This window comes from Glycine soja, chromosome 6 (assembly GCF_004193775.1).
Source record: "Glycine soja cultivar W05 chromosome 6, ASM419377v2, whole genome shotgun sequence".
NCBI classification, from domain to species: Eukaryota; Viridiplantae; Streptophyta; class Magnoliopsida; order Fabales; family Fabaceae; genus Glycine; species Glycine soja.
In genome coordinates, this window is record NC_041007.1 from 16,146,420 (window position 1) to 16,164,053 (window position 17,634).

The 17,634-nt window shown below is 35.4% G+C and overlaps 3 protein-coding genes across 5 annotated transcripts; 1 reads left to right on the plus strand and 2 right to left on the minus strand.

Moving 5' to 3' along the window:
- Window positions 1–1,860: 1,860 nt before the first annotated feature.
- LOC114416478 (U-box domain-containing protein 38-like) lies at window positions 1,861–4,024 on the minus strand. The gene has a single exon (XM_028381348.1). It carries the CDS (start codon window positions 3,836–3,838, stop codon window positions 2,282–2,284), a length of 1,557 nt encoding a protein of 518 aa, XP_028237149.1. The 5' UTR covers window positions 3,839–4,024; the 3' UTR covers window positions 1,861–2,281.
- A 3,044-nt stretch (window positions 4,025–7,068) lies between these two features.
- LOC114416479 (protein farnesyltransferase subunit beta-like) lies at window positions 7,069–12,566 on the minus strand. 3 transcript variants are annotated; one of them, XM_028381351.1, is made up of 14 exons: window positions 12,349–12,566; window positions 12,180–12,266; window positions 11,967–12,072; window positions 11,436–11,471; window positions 10,799–10,881; window positions 10,623–10,676; window positions 10,169–10,220; window positions 9,794–9,858; window positions 8,864–8,920; window positions 8,674–8,746; window positions 8,482–8,568; window positions 8,267–8,408; window positions 8,005–8,129; window positions 7,069–7,572 (listed from the first exon to the last, which is right to left on the minus strand). In XM_028381351.1, exons 1-14 carry the CDS (start codon window positions 12,507–12,509, stop codon window positions 7,333–7,335), a joined length of 1,368 nt encoding a protein of 455 aa, XP_028237152.1. In that variant the 5' UTR covers window positions 12,510–12,566; the 3' UTR covers window positions 7,069–7,332. The 3 variants fall into 3 exon arrangements, with proteins under 3 accessions (XP_028237152.1, XP_028237150.1, XP_028237151.1); XM_028381349.1 differs by having other exon boundaries at window positions 8,255–8,408; XM_028381350.1 differs by having other exon boundaries at window positions 8,255–8,408; window positions 12,361–12,565.
- A 659-nt stretch (window positions 12,567–13,225) lies between these two features.
- On the plus strand, window positions 13,226–16,733 carry LOC114416480 (NADH dehydrogenase [ubiquinone] 1 alpha subcomplex subunit 2-like). The gene is made up of 4 exons (XM_028381352.1): window positions 13,226–13,371; window positions 14,625–14,807; window positions 14,955–15,061; window positions 16,173–16,733. The coding sequence occupies exons 2-4, from the start codon at window positions 14,722–14,724 to the stop codon at window positions 16,274–16,276; spliced, it is 297 nt and encodes a 98-aa protein (XP_028237153.1). The 5' UTR covers window positions 13,226–13,371; window positions 14,625–14,721; the 3' UTR covers window positions 16,277–16,733.
- The last annotated feature ends 901 nt before the right edge of the window (window positions 16,734–17,634 follow it).

A 17,634-nucleotide genomic window follows, 5' to 3' on the forward strand; every position in this document is an offset into this window, starting at 1 on the left:
TTTCAGTCTCTAGTGGAAGAGTTTCGCAAATACTCTGTAGCATAATTTGCCTCTTCTCTCAAACTAGACAGTTAATGCTAGAAAGGAAGCCTTAGCTGAGTCTCTTCCAGGTCAAACGACATTTTCTACATCTTTGCACTCAGCAATAACGACCTTGGACAGCAAAAGAATTGTTAACCTGGAATGATTTTGAAAGACATACTTTATTATGATATAATGCCACCAAACACTCAATCAAAATCACTAAATTAAGAATTTGGGAAAACCTCATATAATTCAATTAAGTGAAAGTCTACACAGGTCACAGCTGACAAGGAAATATATAATTGCATGGTGGGTGATTGTTAAGAGCATGTATGCATTAAATTAAGAGCCACTTCAAAGTAAACTTCTCAATAAATTTAAAAATAAAACGAATCAAAGAAGTAAATTTATTAAACTTGTCTAACAAATTAAAATTAATTTATTCACTTCACCTTTCTCTATATGTTCTCTCTTCTAACATTTTCACAAGTTGAGGTGTTCGAGTTGATTTTAAAACTATGAAGCAATTTAATTCATTTTATCTCTTTAGTTTTTATTTCCTTCTCACTTCAATACTTATTGAAAAATTTAACTAAACTAGCCAAAGGTTGCTTAGGTAGTGCTCAAAACGATAAAGGAAGTGGAAGAAAATTCACGTGACAGGTTCTACAGGAGGGTCTCTGATTGAAAACAATAGCAAGCATTTGGAGTATGTCTCAAGAGTCTCATAACTTGATCAAGACTAAGGCTTGTCATGCATAATACCCACATTAGAGAGAGTGATCAGAGGAGAACAAAACCAATTAATAACAGAAAAAAATGCCCTCATTGGATTTAGGTAAGTGAAGTTACCGTGTACAAAGCAAAAAAGATTTTTATATTATTGATTTTGAGTCTATTAAAGGGATTGTCCAAGCAAGCATTCACCTTACTGTCTTAGCCAGAAGGAAACCCGAAGACCCTTGGCAAATGTGCAGTACAGTTGGACAACAAAGCCCGAGCGAGCCAACAAGTCCAGAGTACACTGTAGGGCTAGGCATTGATTGGGTTGTGGTAGAGCTAGGTAATTGATGTTTGAAAATTGGACTCTCCTTGGCACCATTCTTGACTTTTTGTTATCAAAGAAATCAACCATTCCATAGATATCAATAACTTACACATTTTGCCATTTCAAACAACTAAATTAGACTTCCTTTTGTCATTCTTCACTTCAAAAGTTTAGAATTAGGTTCTTCCATATAATGTGGTCTTATACAACAACTTTGATTATTATTTAATGAAACGCAAAGGAACCAGCTCATAGATAGAAACTCACTTGCCAGAGACAAGAATCCTAATTGCTAGGTATAAACTCAAGATAAAATGAAATTGGTCAAATTCTTTTTCACACACATTTCTCAGGAGCTTACTGAGAAGGCAGGAGACCAAATTAAGAGAAGAAAATTGCATCAGGAAAAGTGATGCTATTTTTTTTTTATAAAAAATGTAAATTATATTAAACCCAAAATGATACAACAATAAACGAGACATACCTCGCAGCTAGAGAAAATTAAAAGTTTTCCTAATACAAAAAGACCTATATCAAGATGCTAAAACAAATACAACAGGTATGCTTGTCTATACAAAAGAAACTTAATCTTGCTAATAACATCTACTATAAAAAATTAATAATCTTCAAAAATCAATTTGTTTCTAGACAGTCAGGTGCAGTAATTGTTATAATCAGGCAACGAAATTTTCCTTAAACACCTGACGTGAATTTGTCCCTAATTAAAAAGTGATGCTACTTTGCATGTATATATTGTGGCATTTGAATTTCCAAATGAGAAGTTAAGATCATACTAATGAGTGAGTGACATGTGCATAATATTGGCCCCTCGTATAGTTTATATACGAGGTGACATCCACCTTTACATATAAAAAAACCAATCCACAATTCACTCTGCAGATCTCTGTCTTCTGTGCACCAAAATAGTAAACACTACACAGTAAGTATAAATTATGTACACATTACCATACAATCGAAAATTCACCTAAACCCTGATTACATACAGACTACAATATAACACCCATCAACAAAAGCAAAAATTTTAAAAAATAAAAAAACAGGTTGAGAATCATTTACACCAGCAAAACACCATGTAATCTAGTTTATTTTCCTATTCATTCTTTTTTCCTACTGGACACATTTCATCATCAACAAATTTAACCCTTCTCCTAATATTTTAAACTGTCGAAAAATTAGAGAAACAGAGACCTAAAACGTGGTCGTGTTGACGAGGTTGTCGCTATTCCTGGCAGCACCAGCTCGGTACCGATTCCGAGTCAACCCGGCCGAGTCGTAAAACTCGTCAATCTCATCACCATCTCCATCTCCCACAGTTCTCAACATGTGCAACACCTTTCTCGCCTTCTCCCTCGCCCTCTCCGTACCCGTTTCCTCAATCTCCTTCAAAACCTCCGCCACTCTCGCTTCCTTAGCCAAACCCTTGAACCTCAAGCTTCTATGACTCAGCGCGTAAAGCGCCGCCACGCAATTCTCCCGAGTCGCCTCCGAGTCCAACTCGTTCCCTCTCAACAGTGATACTAAAATCTCCACCGCGTTGGCGTCCAGCATCGCCGTGCGCCCCTCCGTGCACACGGCGAGGTTGCAGAGAATCAGCAGCACCCGGCTCGCCAGATTCCCAGCCACCACCATCGAGAGAAGTGTGGGGACCACGCCGAGCTTCACCAGTTTCATTCTATTGCTCTGTACAAGTGACAAATGATACAGTGCGAGCGCCGAGTCGTGCCGGGTCCGCTCGGACTCGGCACGAAGCGCGTGCATCAACGGATGCAACGCGCCGAGAACGCCGATCGCCATTTTGTTGTCATCGTCCAAAGCCAAGCTAAAAAGCGCGCCCGCAGCGTGCTCCTGCGACTCACCCAGTCCCCCCTTCAAAACATCAATCAAGAACGGAACAAACCCTGACCTAACAATCTTCACCTTGTTCTGCTTCTCTAGCGAAAGGTTGACCAGAGACGCCACCGCGTTGACCTGGACAACGCCGTATCGCGAGGCGATCAAACCACGCAGCGCTAGTAACACCCGCGGCGTGCAGAGCGAAACCCTAGCATCCTCTTTGTTCCTCGTGATCTTTCTCAGCGCGATTACGCCTTCTTCTTGCTCAAACACCTCGTTACTCTTCAATTTCTTTAATAGTCCTTCTTCTTCCTCCGACGCCGGGGTGTTAGGGTTTTCGATTTCGATCTCGCAGGAGGAGGAGGAGGAAGAGGAGAAGCACGTCGGGCGAATAGTTAACGGTAACGGAGTTCCCGGACTCGAGGGGATGATGACGGATTCCTGCTCGGAGGAGGATCCCGAGTTGAAGTGGTTGACTCGGGGGCCTAACTCGGTGGCGGCGTGGGAGAAGATGACGGGAGGGAGGTCGGCGACGGCGTTGAGAAGCTCCATTTCGGAAACCCTAACGCGGTCATTTTCTTTTTGTTCTAAGACGAGGCGCTGGAGGGAGGCGTAATCGGGAGGGCGCGGGTGTTGGGTGCGGGCGTTGTCGCACCAGTGGAGGATTGTCGTTTTGATGGCGAGGTTGGGGATTAGGGTTGAGAAGTCGGGTCGGGTGCCGTCGTCTAGCTTGGGGGAGAAATTGAGGTCTTTGCAGAGTTGAACGGCGAGTCGTTCGAAGGTTTGGCCCGAAGCTACGACGACAGGGTCGGACATTAGTGAGCCGGAGATGGGGCAGGTGAATTCCTTGGGAGGATGGTTGGAGGAACGGTGGAAGCTGAATTTCCACCTGTGTTTGCCGTTGCCACCCATGATTTTGTAGCGGTTTCGGAATGAACAAGGGATTCTGTCAAGGATCTCTTATGACTTATCTCTCCAACCGATTCATTCAGAGTCTCTGACTCAGTCTTCCAAATCGCTTCGTTCCTGAAGCCGTTGCGGTCTCCAAAGATAGTTTCACGGATTCACGGTAGTAGATAAGTTTTTTTTCGGAACATAAATACATGAATTGAGAAAAATCTATAAATTTTATTTATGATTTATGATTTTTTGTTACTTTTTTGAAAGTTAGTAATTATTTTGTCTACCAGAACTCTGAAAAGTCACTGCCTAATCAAGTGTTTAACCAGAGCAATTAATTACTGAGTTCTTAACTGTGGCGTGAGTGTCATTTCCCCCTCTTTTTTAATTGAAATATATATATATATATATATATATATATATATATATATTTTTTATTTTTTTTGTGGGGCGAGGAAATTGTCCCCTCTGTCTTTGACATCTAACTCAAGACTTTGACTAGTCAACTCATGCGAATGACGAATGCTGCGCCGTATTGTAAATTATTATTTTCTCGATAAGATTTGGAATATTATTTATTTATTACTCTCAGGTCTCACCTTCAAAAATCAAACTATATGTTATGATGTTATGTACGTGCATGATGCATTTCAAGTTTTTGTTTCCGGCTTGATGCGAAATCAGTGAGGAAAATAAACCGCACGTACGTTATTGCATTTCTTTTTAAAATTCAAGATATCCTCTGGTTGAGATAAAAAAAGAAAAATCTTTCAAGATACTAAAAATCACTTGAAGATTAATTTCTCTAATACACAGATAGGAACTTATAAATTGAAACCTTAACTAAATAATAAGAGGTGTGATTATCTGTGAATGATAACGCATGTACTTACTGCACAATCCACAACCCACTTGAAGAGCAAAATGTCTGTCTATAAAGGTGAACTTTCTTCGCTTGTGCCAGAAAAAGAACAGTAAACAAGTTTATTTAAAAATACTAAACAATAGGATGAAGATATGACAAAGAGACTATTTAATTTTTGGTTAAGGCATAGTTCTCGGCACAAATAATAATCCCTTGTGCTCCATGTTTGATGAATGATGAGTGACTGTTTTATGTATTATGTTTTACCCCTTCAAAATAAACTCACAACCAAAATATTTCATTATTACTTTTTCTTCTTCATGGTACTCCATTATTACTTATACCATAGATTAATAATATTCATGACACTTTATAATTAGAAAAATAAAAAGTCTTCGCTCATGCGTGTGATAATATCTCACATAAATTGTTAACAAAATTATTGGTCCAAGCACTGGCTGTCTCTCTAGAATCTTGATTTTTAAGGCTTCAAGAGATCAAGTGAAAAAGTTGGTCAGTATAGAAGAAAAGGAAGATTCAAAGAGAGAAATGGATTTTCTTTTCAAATATATTATTAATTTAGAATCAAGGTATTCTCATTTTTTTGGTACAAAAGATATTCTCATGTTAGCAAAAGATATGATAATATATGATGAGAAAAAATGAGCAAATAAAATTAATGGGTCTTATATAAGTAATTATTATTATTATGAAAGAATATAATTTTGTATTTTCATGTCTCCCTTTTTTTATGGTAAAATATCATAGCTCTTTTTTTTTTCAAGAAAAAAACTTTGATTTACTTAAGGGTGCATTTGGGGTAAAAGCTCTATAATTAAAATACTTATTTAATAAGGTTTTAGATAAAGGTTTCATTCATTGTTTTAAAAAAATAAAATATAGATTTCATTATGAGTTTTTGTTTTTGGATGGGACAATGCGTTCCACCGAAGATCAATTAAAACCCACTAGGAAAAATAGTAGCATCTACATCGACCATAACAGTGGCATGATTAGTTTATCTGCGACTTGGTTCGTTTCTCTCATAACATTAGCCCACTCCAATCATCCTCCTGCTTGAATGAAGGAGAGAATACTCTGCACCAGGCTAAACAAGTGTGATAAGATGCACATCCGTGTCTCAGCAAGTTAATTGCAAGCTGAGAATCAGACTCTACTAAAAGAATTCTTGTGGCCTCGGTTCCAAGCAATGCCAATCCCAATATATATTGCCCATAACTCTCCATGTAGCACAGAACCGAACCCAATGCAGCAAAGGCAAAAATAACAGCTCCAAAGTGGTTTCCAATGACACCACTGGCTGCAGTTTTCCTCTCATCCAAGCTAACTGAGTGCATGTTTGGATTAAAGTTTGCAAACTTAAGTTTGATTTAATTAAGTTTGCAAACTGAGTTTACAAAATATTCTCAAGTATTCCTTCTCCAAAACTTAGTTTCTAGACAAAATTTTACCATCAAACATACTTTTAAAGGGTAGCCAAACATAACCCAAACTGATTTTACTCTAAAATATACTTTTGAAACCATTCCAACAGAAATCCAAACATGCCCTGAGGCATCACAATTCAGCTTAAATTGGCATGCACGAGGGGCTACCCAACAAATCACGACCTGAGCCCTCCCATTACTCCCAGTATAATTTAAATTAGCAAACAAACTGCTGCAAGCTATCATCAATTACCTCCACCTTAGACAAAATGTGCTTGACAATGTCAGCAGGTTGAGATGTGAGACCTTGAAATATGAAGTTGCTTCTGTTTTGCCAAATGATATCTAAAGCAACAACGAAAATGAGGAGCCAACTTCTACCATTAACCATTGCGGTATCCCTAAAATTCAGAAGCATCCACGTCTTAGTATCTTGATTGAAAAAATCCTGGTGCTTAGACGCAGGCAAGAGAAGGTACCACACAACTCTTGTAATTGGGCATAACCGAAATATATGATCAATATTTTCAGTCAACCCCCAAACACCGCAAACAAGAACGGTCATTAGCCAAGTGCCTGACATGCCTAACTTCATTAGTTAAAAGAGTATTGGTAGCCAATTTCCCAAGGAATGTGCGAATCCTCTCAGGGCCTTTCCATCTCCAAATTTCTACAAACAAAGGATCATTTCGAAAATCAGAAACTTTTTCAAAGAGATTTCATGAGGAACAGCACCTTCGGCTACATCAATCAGCTTCCCATTCCCAGGCACCCAAGCATTCATTCCCCCAAAATCTGACCGTCTCACCATCTCCAATATTCCATGAGAGCAATTGCTAAACTTGATCCCAACTCTTACATATTCCCCTCCACAAGTTAGACCCTTGCCTATTCTGTTTTATGAGAACATTCATATGAACACAACACAATAGACATAAATTTCTGTTTTACGAATATACATATTCATATCAACAACAACAAAGTATTATCCCACTAAATGAGATAAGTTACAGATCACATCTTGCCATTCGGAACAGTACATATCCATGTCAAATTATCAATAATCATCAAAACCCGGAGACATAAAACCTATCAATCCAATGCTGTTTTACATTTATATGCATTGTTCCAAATCCAATGAATTTATTTTACAGTATACATAAAGATGTTGGCAGCTAAAACCAGGTCAGTGGTCAGGACTCAGTAAAGAAGAATTCATGAGCTTCACGATATCGATCCAAGACAACATTAAAGAGGGGATGGATTGGTTCTAAGAGATTAGAGTAGGGGCCCAATACTAGGTTAGGCAGCGGTGGAGAATCTGGGTGCTTTGACCAGCTATACTGGCACAATGAGAGTCCACTTAAACAGTAACATGTGTGATAGTGATCTCTACGTTTACCCGGTTTGTCTCTCAGTCCACCCGCTTGGTCCTGCATCAAGCCAAACAATAATGCAATTTTCAACAAATTGAAGCTAGCAATGTAAGTACAAAGATAGAATTGGTTAAAAGAAATTAATTACTAAAAGGTTAAACTTTGTTTTTAATTTGTCTGAAAATGAAGTCAACAACTGATTCAACGCCTTTTTGTTTTGGCAAGGAGTCAAATGATTCAACTAACATTTTGATTATGTCAAAGTTCATACAGAAATTTAAAATTTCTAACTTATCATCCATCTGTATGTTTACAAAACATAATGTCAGATGGATCAAAATTTCGAATGTTCAAATTATTGGACAAGATGCAATCATATTAATAAAGCTAAACTTTCAATTCAAAATTTCCAAAAATCAACAAGGCACCTAAAGAGAGAAATTAGAAATATGAGGATCATGAAATGGAACTAGTAGATAAAATGCAGACCTGTGCACATAAGAGAATATATTGCTGTAAAGCAATGCTGTGAAAAAGTGGTTCTTGTGCTCTCCACTCATTAATAAAGTTATAACCGATACTTTTATAATCAGCTGAACAGGACTGACTAGTGCCTGCAAGAATTAAAATTTTACAAAGTATTAATAGCATGAAAAATAAAATTAGATAGAAATATAGATCATTAAGGGGAAAACTTATCATATAAAGTTTTCAAGCATGTACTTCAAAGTCAACCTACCTTCATGCTTACCATGGCATGTTGCATGACTAGAGGTCCCATCCAAACTTTCTTTTGCTTCAGATACATCAGATATCGTAAAAGTCTGTGATGCCTCTTCCATTTGTTTATTGATAATGGAAGATAATCTTTGCAATAGAGCAACAGCACCTCCCTGATTACATTCAAGTTTCAATCGAACTATATCACAAAGAAGATTGATGAAGAAAAAGTAAAATTTCAATCACCTGCCAAAAGGAATAGCATCCATCCACCAATTTATTTGTTCTCCCCTGGAATCCACATTCCTTACCTTGCCGGAATACCGCCCAGTCCTAATGCAATGCCTCAGATAATTAAATCGTTCATATAACTTAAGTGTCAGAAACTTAAAAGTTCTTATGAACTGGAAGCCAGTAGAAAAGGAACAATTCTCTTACAACTAGTCGAGGCAGATCCAAGCGATTAACCTCACCAATCAGAATCATTGTAGCTAATCCACAAAAGGTGTACCTGATAAACAAATAGTCAAGAATAAGAATGTGCCTTGTACCTCCTTTTGTTTTTAATCACACCTTTCTTGGTGAAGTGGTATAATAAGAGGGAGGGAGAGTGTATGATGACACATACCCACCATGAGCCTCAGAACCAGGTTCACCTGCAATGCCACCCTCATATGTTTGACAGCTGCAAAGAACCACAGACACCAAATAATAAAACATGTATTGCATAACTACACAAGAAGAATTAATTATTTAAAATGTAAGCAAATGCCCTTAAGATTGAAGTTAAAGAATCAAAAGTAAAAATTTTGTGTATAGGTGTTATCATTGTACTCCTACTGTGATTTCAAATGCAACCCAACATGATTTTGAATAAATATATATATATATATATATATATATTATTTTTTTTAATTTTTTAACAGTACCCTCAAGGCACTCATTAGCAGAACCTATTAATTATTTCATTTATAGTTGACTATTGGACTGACATTAATACCAAGAAATCCTAAGTTCTGCAGTGCAAAGCCATCAAATAGCTGGAACAATAATTAGCCATCTAAACCATGTCTAATTCTAACATAAAAACTGCCAAAGGCACTTTGCAGCACCAAAAACTGGAGAGAATTCACTTTCAAATTTCAAATAATACAAGTCCCAATCCCATTTAAGGTAAATTAACGAAAGGATCATAAAATAGTTTTCCTTAATGCCAAAAACCATTTAGAGCACCAAGAAAATGAACATAAAAAAAAATGGAGAAAAATCTGTATTAACATTGTGCAGCTTCCAATTATTACCAGTGGCTGTACTTAAAGGTCACTTGTGAGGCCACACATGGTTACTGAAGAAATAATAAAAGAGTTTGCTTGATGCAGGCATATTTTGATGCTTGCCAATTGAGCTTATTAAGGAAAATCAATCAACAATCTAAGCAACAGAAACAAAAAATAATGAGTTTAAGTTGTATGAAGTTTCTCTTCTACATTGCCTCCAAGCTGGAAACAAACAGTAAGATTTAGTGCCAAAATTAAAGTTATTGCTTCTTGAAACTAACCTTAAAATGTAGTCTCCAACATTCTTGATCAGCTCATCATCCAAAATGTTCAAAACACTTGCAACCTGGTTCCAATAAGAATCTCTATGTTAAGCAATAGACACTGTTTTATACCATTAAAAAAAACCCTCTGATATGAAAGATAATAGAAGTCATGATGACAGCAAAACTGTCTCATTTAGCCAAGAGTTTTTTTTTTAAACACCCTGTAATTCTTAATTAGTAATATGCTATCTTAGCCATTAGCCATGTTAACTAAAATGAAATAACCATGTAAATAAGAATTATGCATGGAGCTGATACATAAAGTAAAAATGTCTGATCATTCGCATACATACATAAGCATGTGCGAAATAAAGACAGATACCAACTTACAGAAATGGCAGTGTAGCAAGCTCGAACATCAATTTCTCCTTCATCATGCATCCTGAATAAAGTATTTGATGATGGAAAAGGAAAGAATGGGTTAAGAAAAATGGTTTCTCAAATCAATTCTGCATGTGTCAACAACAATGAGAATACTTTGCTTTTAGAAATGATTTTAACACAGCACTTGAAGTCACACCCTTCAGATTTGTGTATGATGGTGGATTAATGTCTGCCCAACTGGCTCCACAAAACACAAGCAAATCAAAATCTGTCACAGGGTGTGAATGATGCAAGTGCAAGCAGTGTGTAAATATATGGACTTGTAAGCAATATCACAACATGGTTATCTTTTATTTATACAAATTTAGTGCATATTTATCAAATACAAGTATAAATGGATACAGGATATAAGTATAACTTAATGTTAATTGAAGTCGCAGAGATGTATAGGATATCAAACCTGAATCCCCCATTTGATTGCTTCATCCGCCGCAGAAACCCATACAGTTTATCTCTGAGAATAATATGTTCAAAGTACTAAACCAATCAATTCCACACAAATGAAGACTAACTCTAGCAAATAAATAATGCAACATAATATCTTATAAACTTGCTTTGGGTGCATAAACTGACCACCTATTAATTGATGCCAGGGATTTCTGACCACCCAAAGTAATAAGTGTATTAACTGCAGCATATGTTGTGGCAATGTGAGGCATCTGTAGAGAAAATTTCAATGACATTAATCATTAATTCAGGCTTCTCAAACACTGAAAGACATGCAACTTATATTTTGAGAAGTTTTATACTCTTCCAAGACTACAGTTACTGAAATAAGAAAGTAACCCTAAAAAATATAAAGCATATAAGTCTCACAAGCATGCACATGCCACACACATAAAAGATTAAAACTATTAGACAAAAAAACAATCAACAACATAAATAAAATAAAAACTGAATAAAAATACAGCCTAAACTTATTCAACTGAATTTGTTCCAACTAAAACAGTACGACATAACCTCCCTTTGACATATTTTCTTTAGTGTTTGTAAAAGCAGCAGTTATATAATATACATAATTATAGAAGCATGTTTTACTTCATAACTAACCACAACATTAGTCAGTTTTTTTATCCATATACATTAGAGTTGGTAGCAAGAGATAAAAAATGAAGTTTTAGATTTGGAGAAGGAGAAGGTAGGAATCAAATTGAATAAAACCATAGCTCAGTAATCAAGTAGAAATTGGCAAAAGATTAGAATAGTTGCTTGCCTGGCCTGGTCCCCCAGCATATCCACCATTCGGATCCTGTTGAATACAAAGAAGAAGAAATTTAAGAAGGGATAGAAATGGGACGAGAAAAATGTGGCTAGCCAAGAAATCTAGTCTTAAATCAAAAGATTATAAAACATGAAAACTAAAGGATCAGCTAGGCAATGTTTGGCAGACACAATCAGAAAAACTCAATACATAGTGCATACATAATTGTGCCTTTTAATCTATCCTTTTTTATCTCTCTAGATTGAATTGCCATATTTTTTTTAAAGAAATTGTCAATAATTAAAAATATTCTTATATCAGAATTTAAAATGTTAAATTCAGATTTTTAACTTACGCGTAAGCTATTAGAGCTAATTTTAGTTTATGGAGAAGCTTATTTTATTTCCTTCTCATATAAGTGCTTTTCAGAAATTATCCAAACAGGCCTGTTTTAAAGCTAAATTATTAGTTTGCAATCAATGGAAGCGAAAAAAAAAAGCAAGCAATGCAAGGGGAATTAGAATTAGAATTAGAATTAGAAACCTGGCAACGGTTAAGAAAATCGATAGTGTTATCTTCGAGTTCGTCGTCGACGGATTCTCCCAGCAAAGCAATGGAATGGAAGATCCAGTAACAGAGCCAGGGTCGACTGTGTTTAACCACAAAGTTTAAATTCAATCCAAAAACAATAACCGAAATTGCGACAGATTCAAACCACACAAACACAGAGTGTGTGTGTGAGAGAGAGAGACTCACTTAGCGTCCAAGACAGAAAACGCGGAACTGAGATGGCGTAGGCCTTTGGAGAGATACTGCATGTGATTATCGCGTTGCAGCTCTAACCTTCGAGGAGGAAAAAAAAACGTTAAGAAAACGAAATAATACAAAACGGAGAATGAAGAGAAGTGATGTTTGTTGCAGTTACTGTGATAGATACATGAGGTTTTGGGCGCTGCCAGGAATGGTGGCAAAGAGTTGGTAAATCTGAAACACCTGCGACTCTACCATCCACTGGTCCCGTTGACTCACCGTCGGACACGGTGGCGCCGCCGCCGGATTCGTATCTCTCTCGCTCTCTTCACTCATGGTTTCGCCAGAAACTGCGAGAGTTTAAGAGTCAAGCTTGTTTTGTTAGCACTTACTACACTATCTTCACTAATCTTTTAACTTAGTTTAGTTTTTTTTTTTAAAAAAAACTAAAACACAGCTTTTATATAATATTTTAGTTAGGTTTAATTTTTTTTTATTTGCTAAAAATGTTGTTTAACGATTTGATAATTAAGTCTGTTTACTAATTTTTAATATTTTTATTTGAAATAAATTTTTTTAAAACATTAAATTTTTATTTTTATCCTTAATACATTTATCAAATTTTCTTATAAGTTTTTTTAACAAAACATGATTTTATTATTTTTATATTATTTTTTATTTTTTATTTATTTTGAAGATTAATTTTATTGAACACTTATAATTTAATAAGTTAATTTTTAATTTTTTAATTTTTTAATTTTCTTTTTAATCTTTTATATTTAAGATAAAAATTTATTATTTTTTATCTTTAATGTAATTTTGTATTTTTTAATTATCTCAATAGATAATATTACCACACACTTATAATGCAATGAAATAATTTTTTATTTATCAGCTTTTAACTCAACTAGTTTTATGGAACACATCCCTCTAGGAGGAAAAAGGAATTTCATCCTTACTCCAAAATTAAGAACATAGAAAAAACAAAAGTCCCAAAGAGAAAATATAGGATAATTAGGAATGGACTTGAACATTTAAACGGGCCCACTAAGCTGACCCAAGAAGGTTGGGCTTGGATGGACTTTGAGTGACATCCATTCCACCCCACTGAGCTTCGATTCCTATCAGTTTTACTCATCTCCGTTCTTTACCTTCCTGAACGACACCGAGACCAGACACGGTTTGGGGCACAGTTAAGGTATTTCAAGCAATGTCCTTTTTCTTTTATTTATTTAGAAAATCCATGTTATATGTTACGAAATTGTTGCCTGCTATCGTATTTTCCTACTTAGATTCGAATAAATATGCCTTCTATTATCCGAATTGATAGTCTAGGACATGGTAATAAGTATAGCTACTATAGCGATTCTCGTATCAATTCGCGAGAGTCGCTGGAATCGTGATTTCTGTTTGAATCGCAGGATTCTGGAACATGTTGGGTCAAATAGCGATCTTCGCCGTCACTGGACAAGGCCTTGCGACCTTCGCCGTCGCCGGTGACAGCTTCTGCGGCCTCCATCTTGCCGTCGCTGACCTTTCACTCATCCATAGGGATAGGGACGGTGCAAGCTAACAGTATTGTTTATGGGTCGGGTCTTAGGGTTTCATATTTGAGTCCAATACCTTTCTTTTTCTTATGTAAAACATTATTGAGTGTAATCAACTAAAGAATACTAAGACATTCCGTAAATACATTATTTTAGCTAATATTTAGTTACAAAAACCTGAGTTGAGTCTCCAATTAAAAATTTGTCAGCTATAAATTTCTTAATGCTTTAGTTTTTTTTTTCTTAATTCCTGCTAAGAGTTAATTGTTCCCCCGGACCCCCTTGTTTTGAAAAACTGTTGAATTTTTTGCTGCAAGTATTCTATTCTATTTTTTCAGCCAAGTTAATTTACTCATGATTTGATTCATATTTAAGAATAATAGAATATTCATATCAACTAGGCATAGATTGTAATGTTCTTGGAAGGTGTAGTTCTTCTTTCATGCTTTTAGCATTCTTGCAAACAAGTTGCCGAAGTTGGAGGTTTAAAACTTCTCTAGGTCCTAGTGTTGAGTGCTACTTGCATATCGGAAGAAGACTGAATATGGGTTGGGCTAAAATGAAAAATAATTTTTGAAAACTCGGTGAACACATTTTCAGACACCATCTGCTTGAATTTCTTGACTGTTTAGAATGCTATTGCTTTTGGAACTTTACTGTTTTCAGTTTTACTCTACATAATCTTGGCATCTACACCTTTACGCCTATGTGCAATTGAAAACAGTGCAAAAATGTCTCCAAAAACATGGAAATATCTTTTTGGGCCTTTTTATCCATTGTAACTATTTGTAGTTTAGACATGCAATACTTTTGTATTTAGTGCACTTTTGATATTTGTGAACATTTTTCAAAGCTATTGTGGAATAGGATTTGAACACATGCTTTTCCTTTTATACTATTTCAGGTGGTAGCAGTAGCATTGTTAGGCCATATCTCCTTTTTTTCTCTGCCTTGTATTGAGGTAAAACTCACAAATATTATAACTTTGATCTGGGGAAGCAATGGCATGGAGAGGACATCTTTCGAAAAACATAAAAGAACTTCGGTTTTTGATGTGCCAGTCATCTCCTGCAAGCTCACCTGCAAGGTTATAAACGGATATTTTACCTTTCTTTGGGCTGAAATTTCTCAGCATTATTTATTATTTGTGTATATTGCTTGGTTGACTAGTTATACTTGCGTGTCATATGTATTTGAATATAAAATGAGTTCTTATTCTTTTTTGATATCTCAGGGCTTTTGTGGAGAGGAATTATAAGGAACTAAAGACATTGAACCCAAAATTGCCAATATTAATTCGTGAGTGCAGTGGAGTTGAACCTCAATTATGGGCAAGATATGGTACAACCATCTTAAATTTAATTCTTTATCTTTTTCATTTGAATTTGTCACCTTCAGTCTTGCATTCATATTATGTATCACCGTTACCAACCCTTTCCTGCCCTAGTTTTATCATAGGAACTAAGGATTTATGCATTGACATTAATGCACTTAGACAGAAAATTGGTTAATCTGCATTGTCCCCTTAATTTCATATCTGGGGCTGCAAAGTTCTGAAAAAATAATAGTATTAGTAGTCGGTAGAAAGTAAAATTTAATATTATCCCAATTTTGACTGTTATCTAAAAGCAAAATTATGCTTCTTTCTTGCACACAGTGAAATCATATAATGTGGCTGAAAATTCAGCCGTACAGGTGTTGAATTGGTATGGCTGAAATCTCAGCCTGCTGAATTCATCCATGTATTAAATATTACATTAATATATCTAGATTGCAAGAGAATAATTTCATAGGGATGAGGTTCGTGCCTTCTGCAATCTGTGCTTTATTTTTTGGGCATAATTGATACTCAAACACAATAACTTTACATGCTTTTATTTAGTTGTAAGAAATACCCTCCTATTGGGCACTTCTAGATTACCGCTGAAAGAAATTATGTTATCATTTTTTAAAATATTTGGTCAACATGCTTTCTTATGTAATGTAAACAAAATAGGTATGCATGACAAATTTCTTAGGAAGGGAGAATCTAAAATAAGGAAAATGAATATTGCACTTGCTTTAGGAAAGGCATGAAGTTACATATAATGATCTATTTTCGATTAGCTTCTAGCTTATGGGAGCTTTTCAATTGTAAAACTCAACTGTTTAAAACATTTCCAAGGCTAGAATTCTAGTAAAGGGATGCTTATGGAAAAGTTAGACGAGACAGCTTCTAAAATACTTGATATTCACGAGTTAATCTTAACTTATGCGAACAGTTTGATTCATTTTGTTTCCTTCTTTTGTTGAGAAATTCATCCAAACTGACTTAATATTGTCCATCTTTGACGTGCCTTTCTGATTATATCTTGTTAAGGTATCTTTTTTTTTTTATTTTTAATTTGCATCATTTTCAATAAATCTATTTGTGATGGACCCTGATTTCCAGTAATTTGTTCCTTAATACTAGATTTGGGTGTTGAGAAAGGCATCAAATTGGAAGGCTTGTCCGAAGCACAGATCTTTAAGGCACTTGAAGATTTGTCAAAAGCAGGACAGTCTTTGAAAGCTTGATATTGCTGCTTATGCACTGTCTTAAGTGGAATAAATGCTCTCTTGCTGCCCTTGTTATTGCAAATTGCTGTTTGATTTAAAATAAGCCAGGCCTTTTTTTTTCTCTGTTCTATGGCCTCTGGTTTCAGCCTGTCTCTGCATCTTACATCATTTCAAGTATGACACTGTTCATTGTAAGTTCAAAACCCTGGTTTTTCATGTTGAGCACACTTGTCGAGGGAGATTTATTCAGACCAAAGATTATATGACTACTGGTCTATGTCAAAGGTTGACTTGCCAGAGAACGTGATTCTGTATTGGCTGTGTAACTAAAACCAAAGCATAAACCCATCTATGATGTTTTCTCCTAAAGTAGTAGACCATTTTATGTTGCTGGAATGGTTTCTTTCCCTGTTCCTGTATTATGTGTCCATGATCTAATATATATATATATAAAGGCTTAGTTGCATTTTTGGCACCCATCTCTTACAGTTTTGCAAATTTTGGGACCAAATTAAAATTTGAACATTTTTCCATTCAACTTTCAAAATGTTTATTTAACTACAATTTAGATCATGGATACATGTATTATGTAACCATGATCTGAAATATATATAAAAAACAGCAAACATGATGTAGAAAGCATGTTTGAGATACAGCTGGATTTTAATTTTATATGGTTAAAGAAAACATTTTTTAACTTGTTGAAACAAACGGCAAACATGCTGTAATGTCTAGTATTTGGTTTCCCATTTGTTCAACCAAACTTGTTGAAACAAACGGCAAACATGATGTAGAAAGCATGTTTGGATTATCCCCCTACTCCAAGTTTGGCTGATAAATTCATTGGAGTAGAAGCACCTTATACTTATTTGATTAAATTAACCTGTATAGGTCTCTATATTGTTTTTTAGTTTTTAAATCTGTCTTTAGAGTTAAAAAATACTTTAAGGAAGTCTTGATAATTTAAGAATATTATTATTAAACTTACCACTAGCAAACACCGTTACAACTCTGTTAGTTTATGTTGATTGAACTTTTTTTTTTGACATTGCTGATTGGATAATATAACCTGGCGATTAACTATTTTTATTATGCAGACATGGTATCCTAATATGGTAATTACTCTTTTATTTCATATTTTTTAAGGGTTTCTAAATCCCTAATTTTAACTGCTGCTAGAGCCACGAAGAGAAAAAAATTCTGCGTAGGGAGGAATCCCTAATTTTAATACGTGTGTCCTTTGTGCGAAAGCATTCGAATATTTGTTGCCGCTCAATGCACAAGAGAAGTGATATAGTGAAACACTGATTCTGTTGGCATAATCCATTTTTCATTTGTGCAATAGTAAATTAAAATGTAGTTGTTTCAATTCCCAT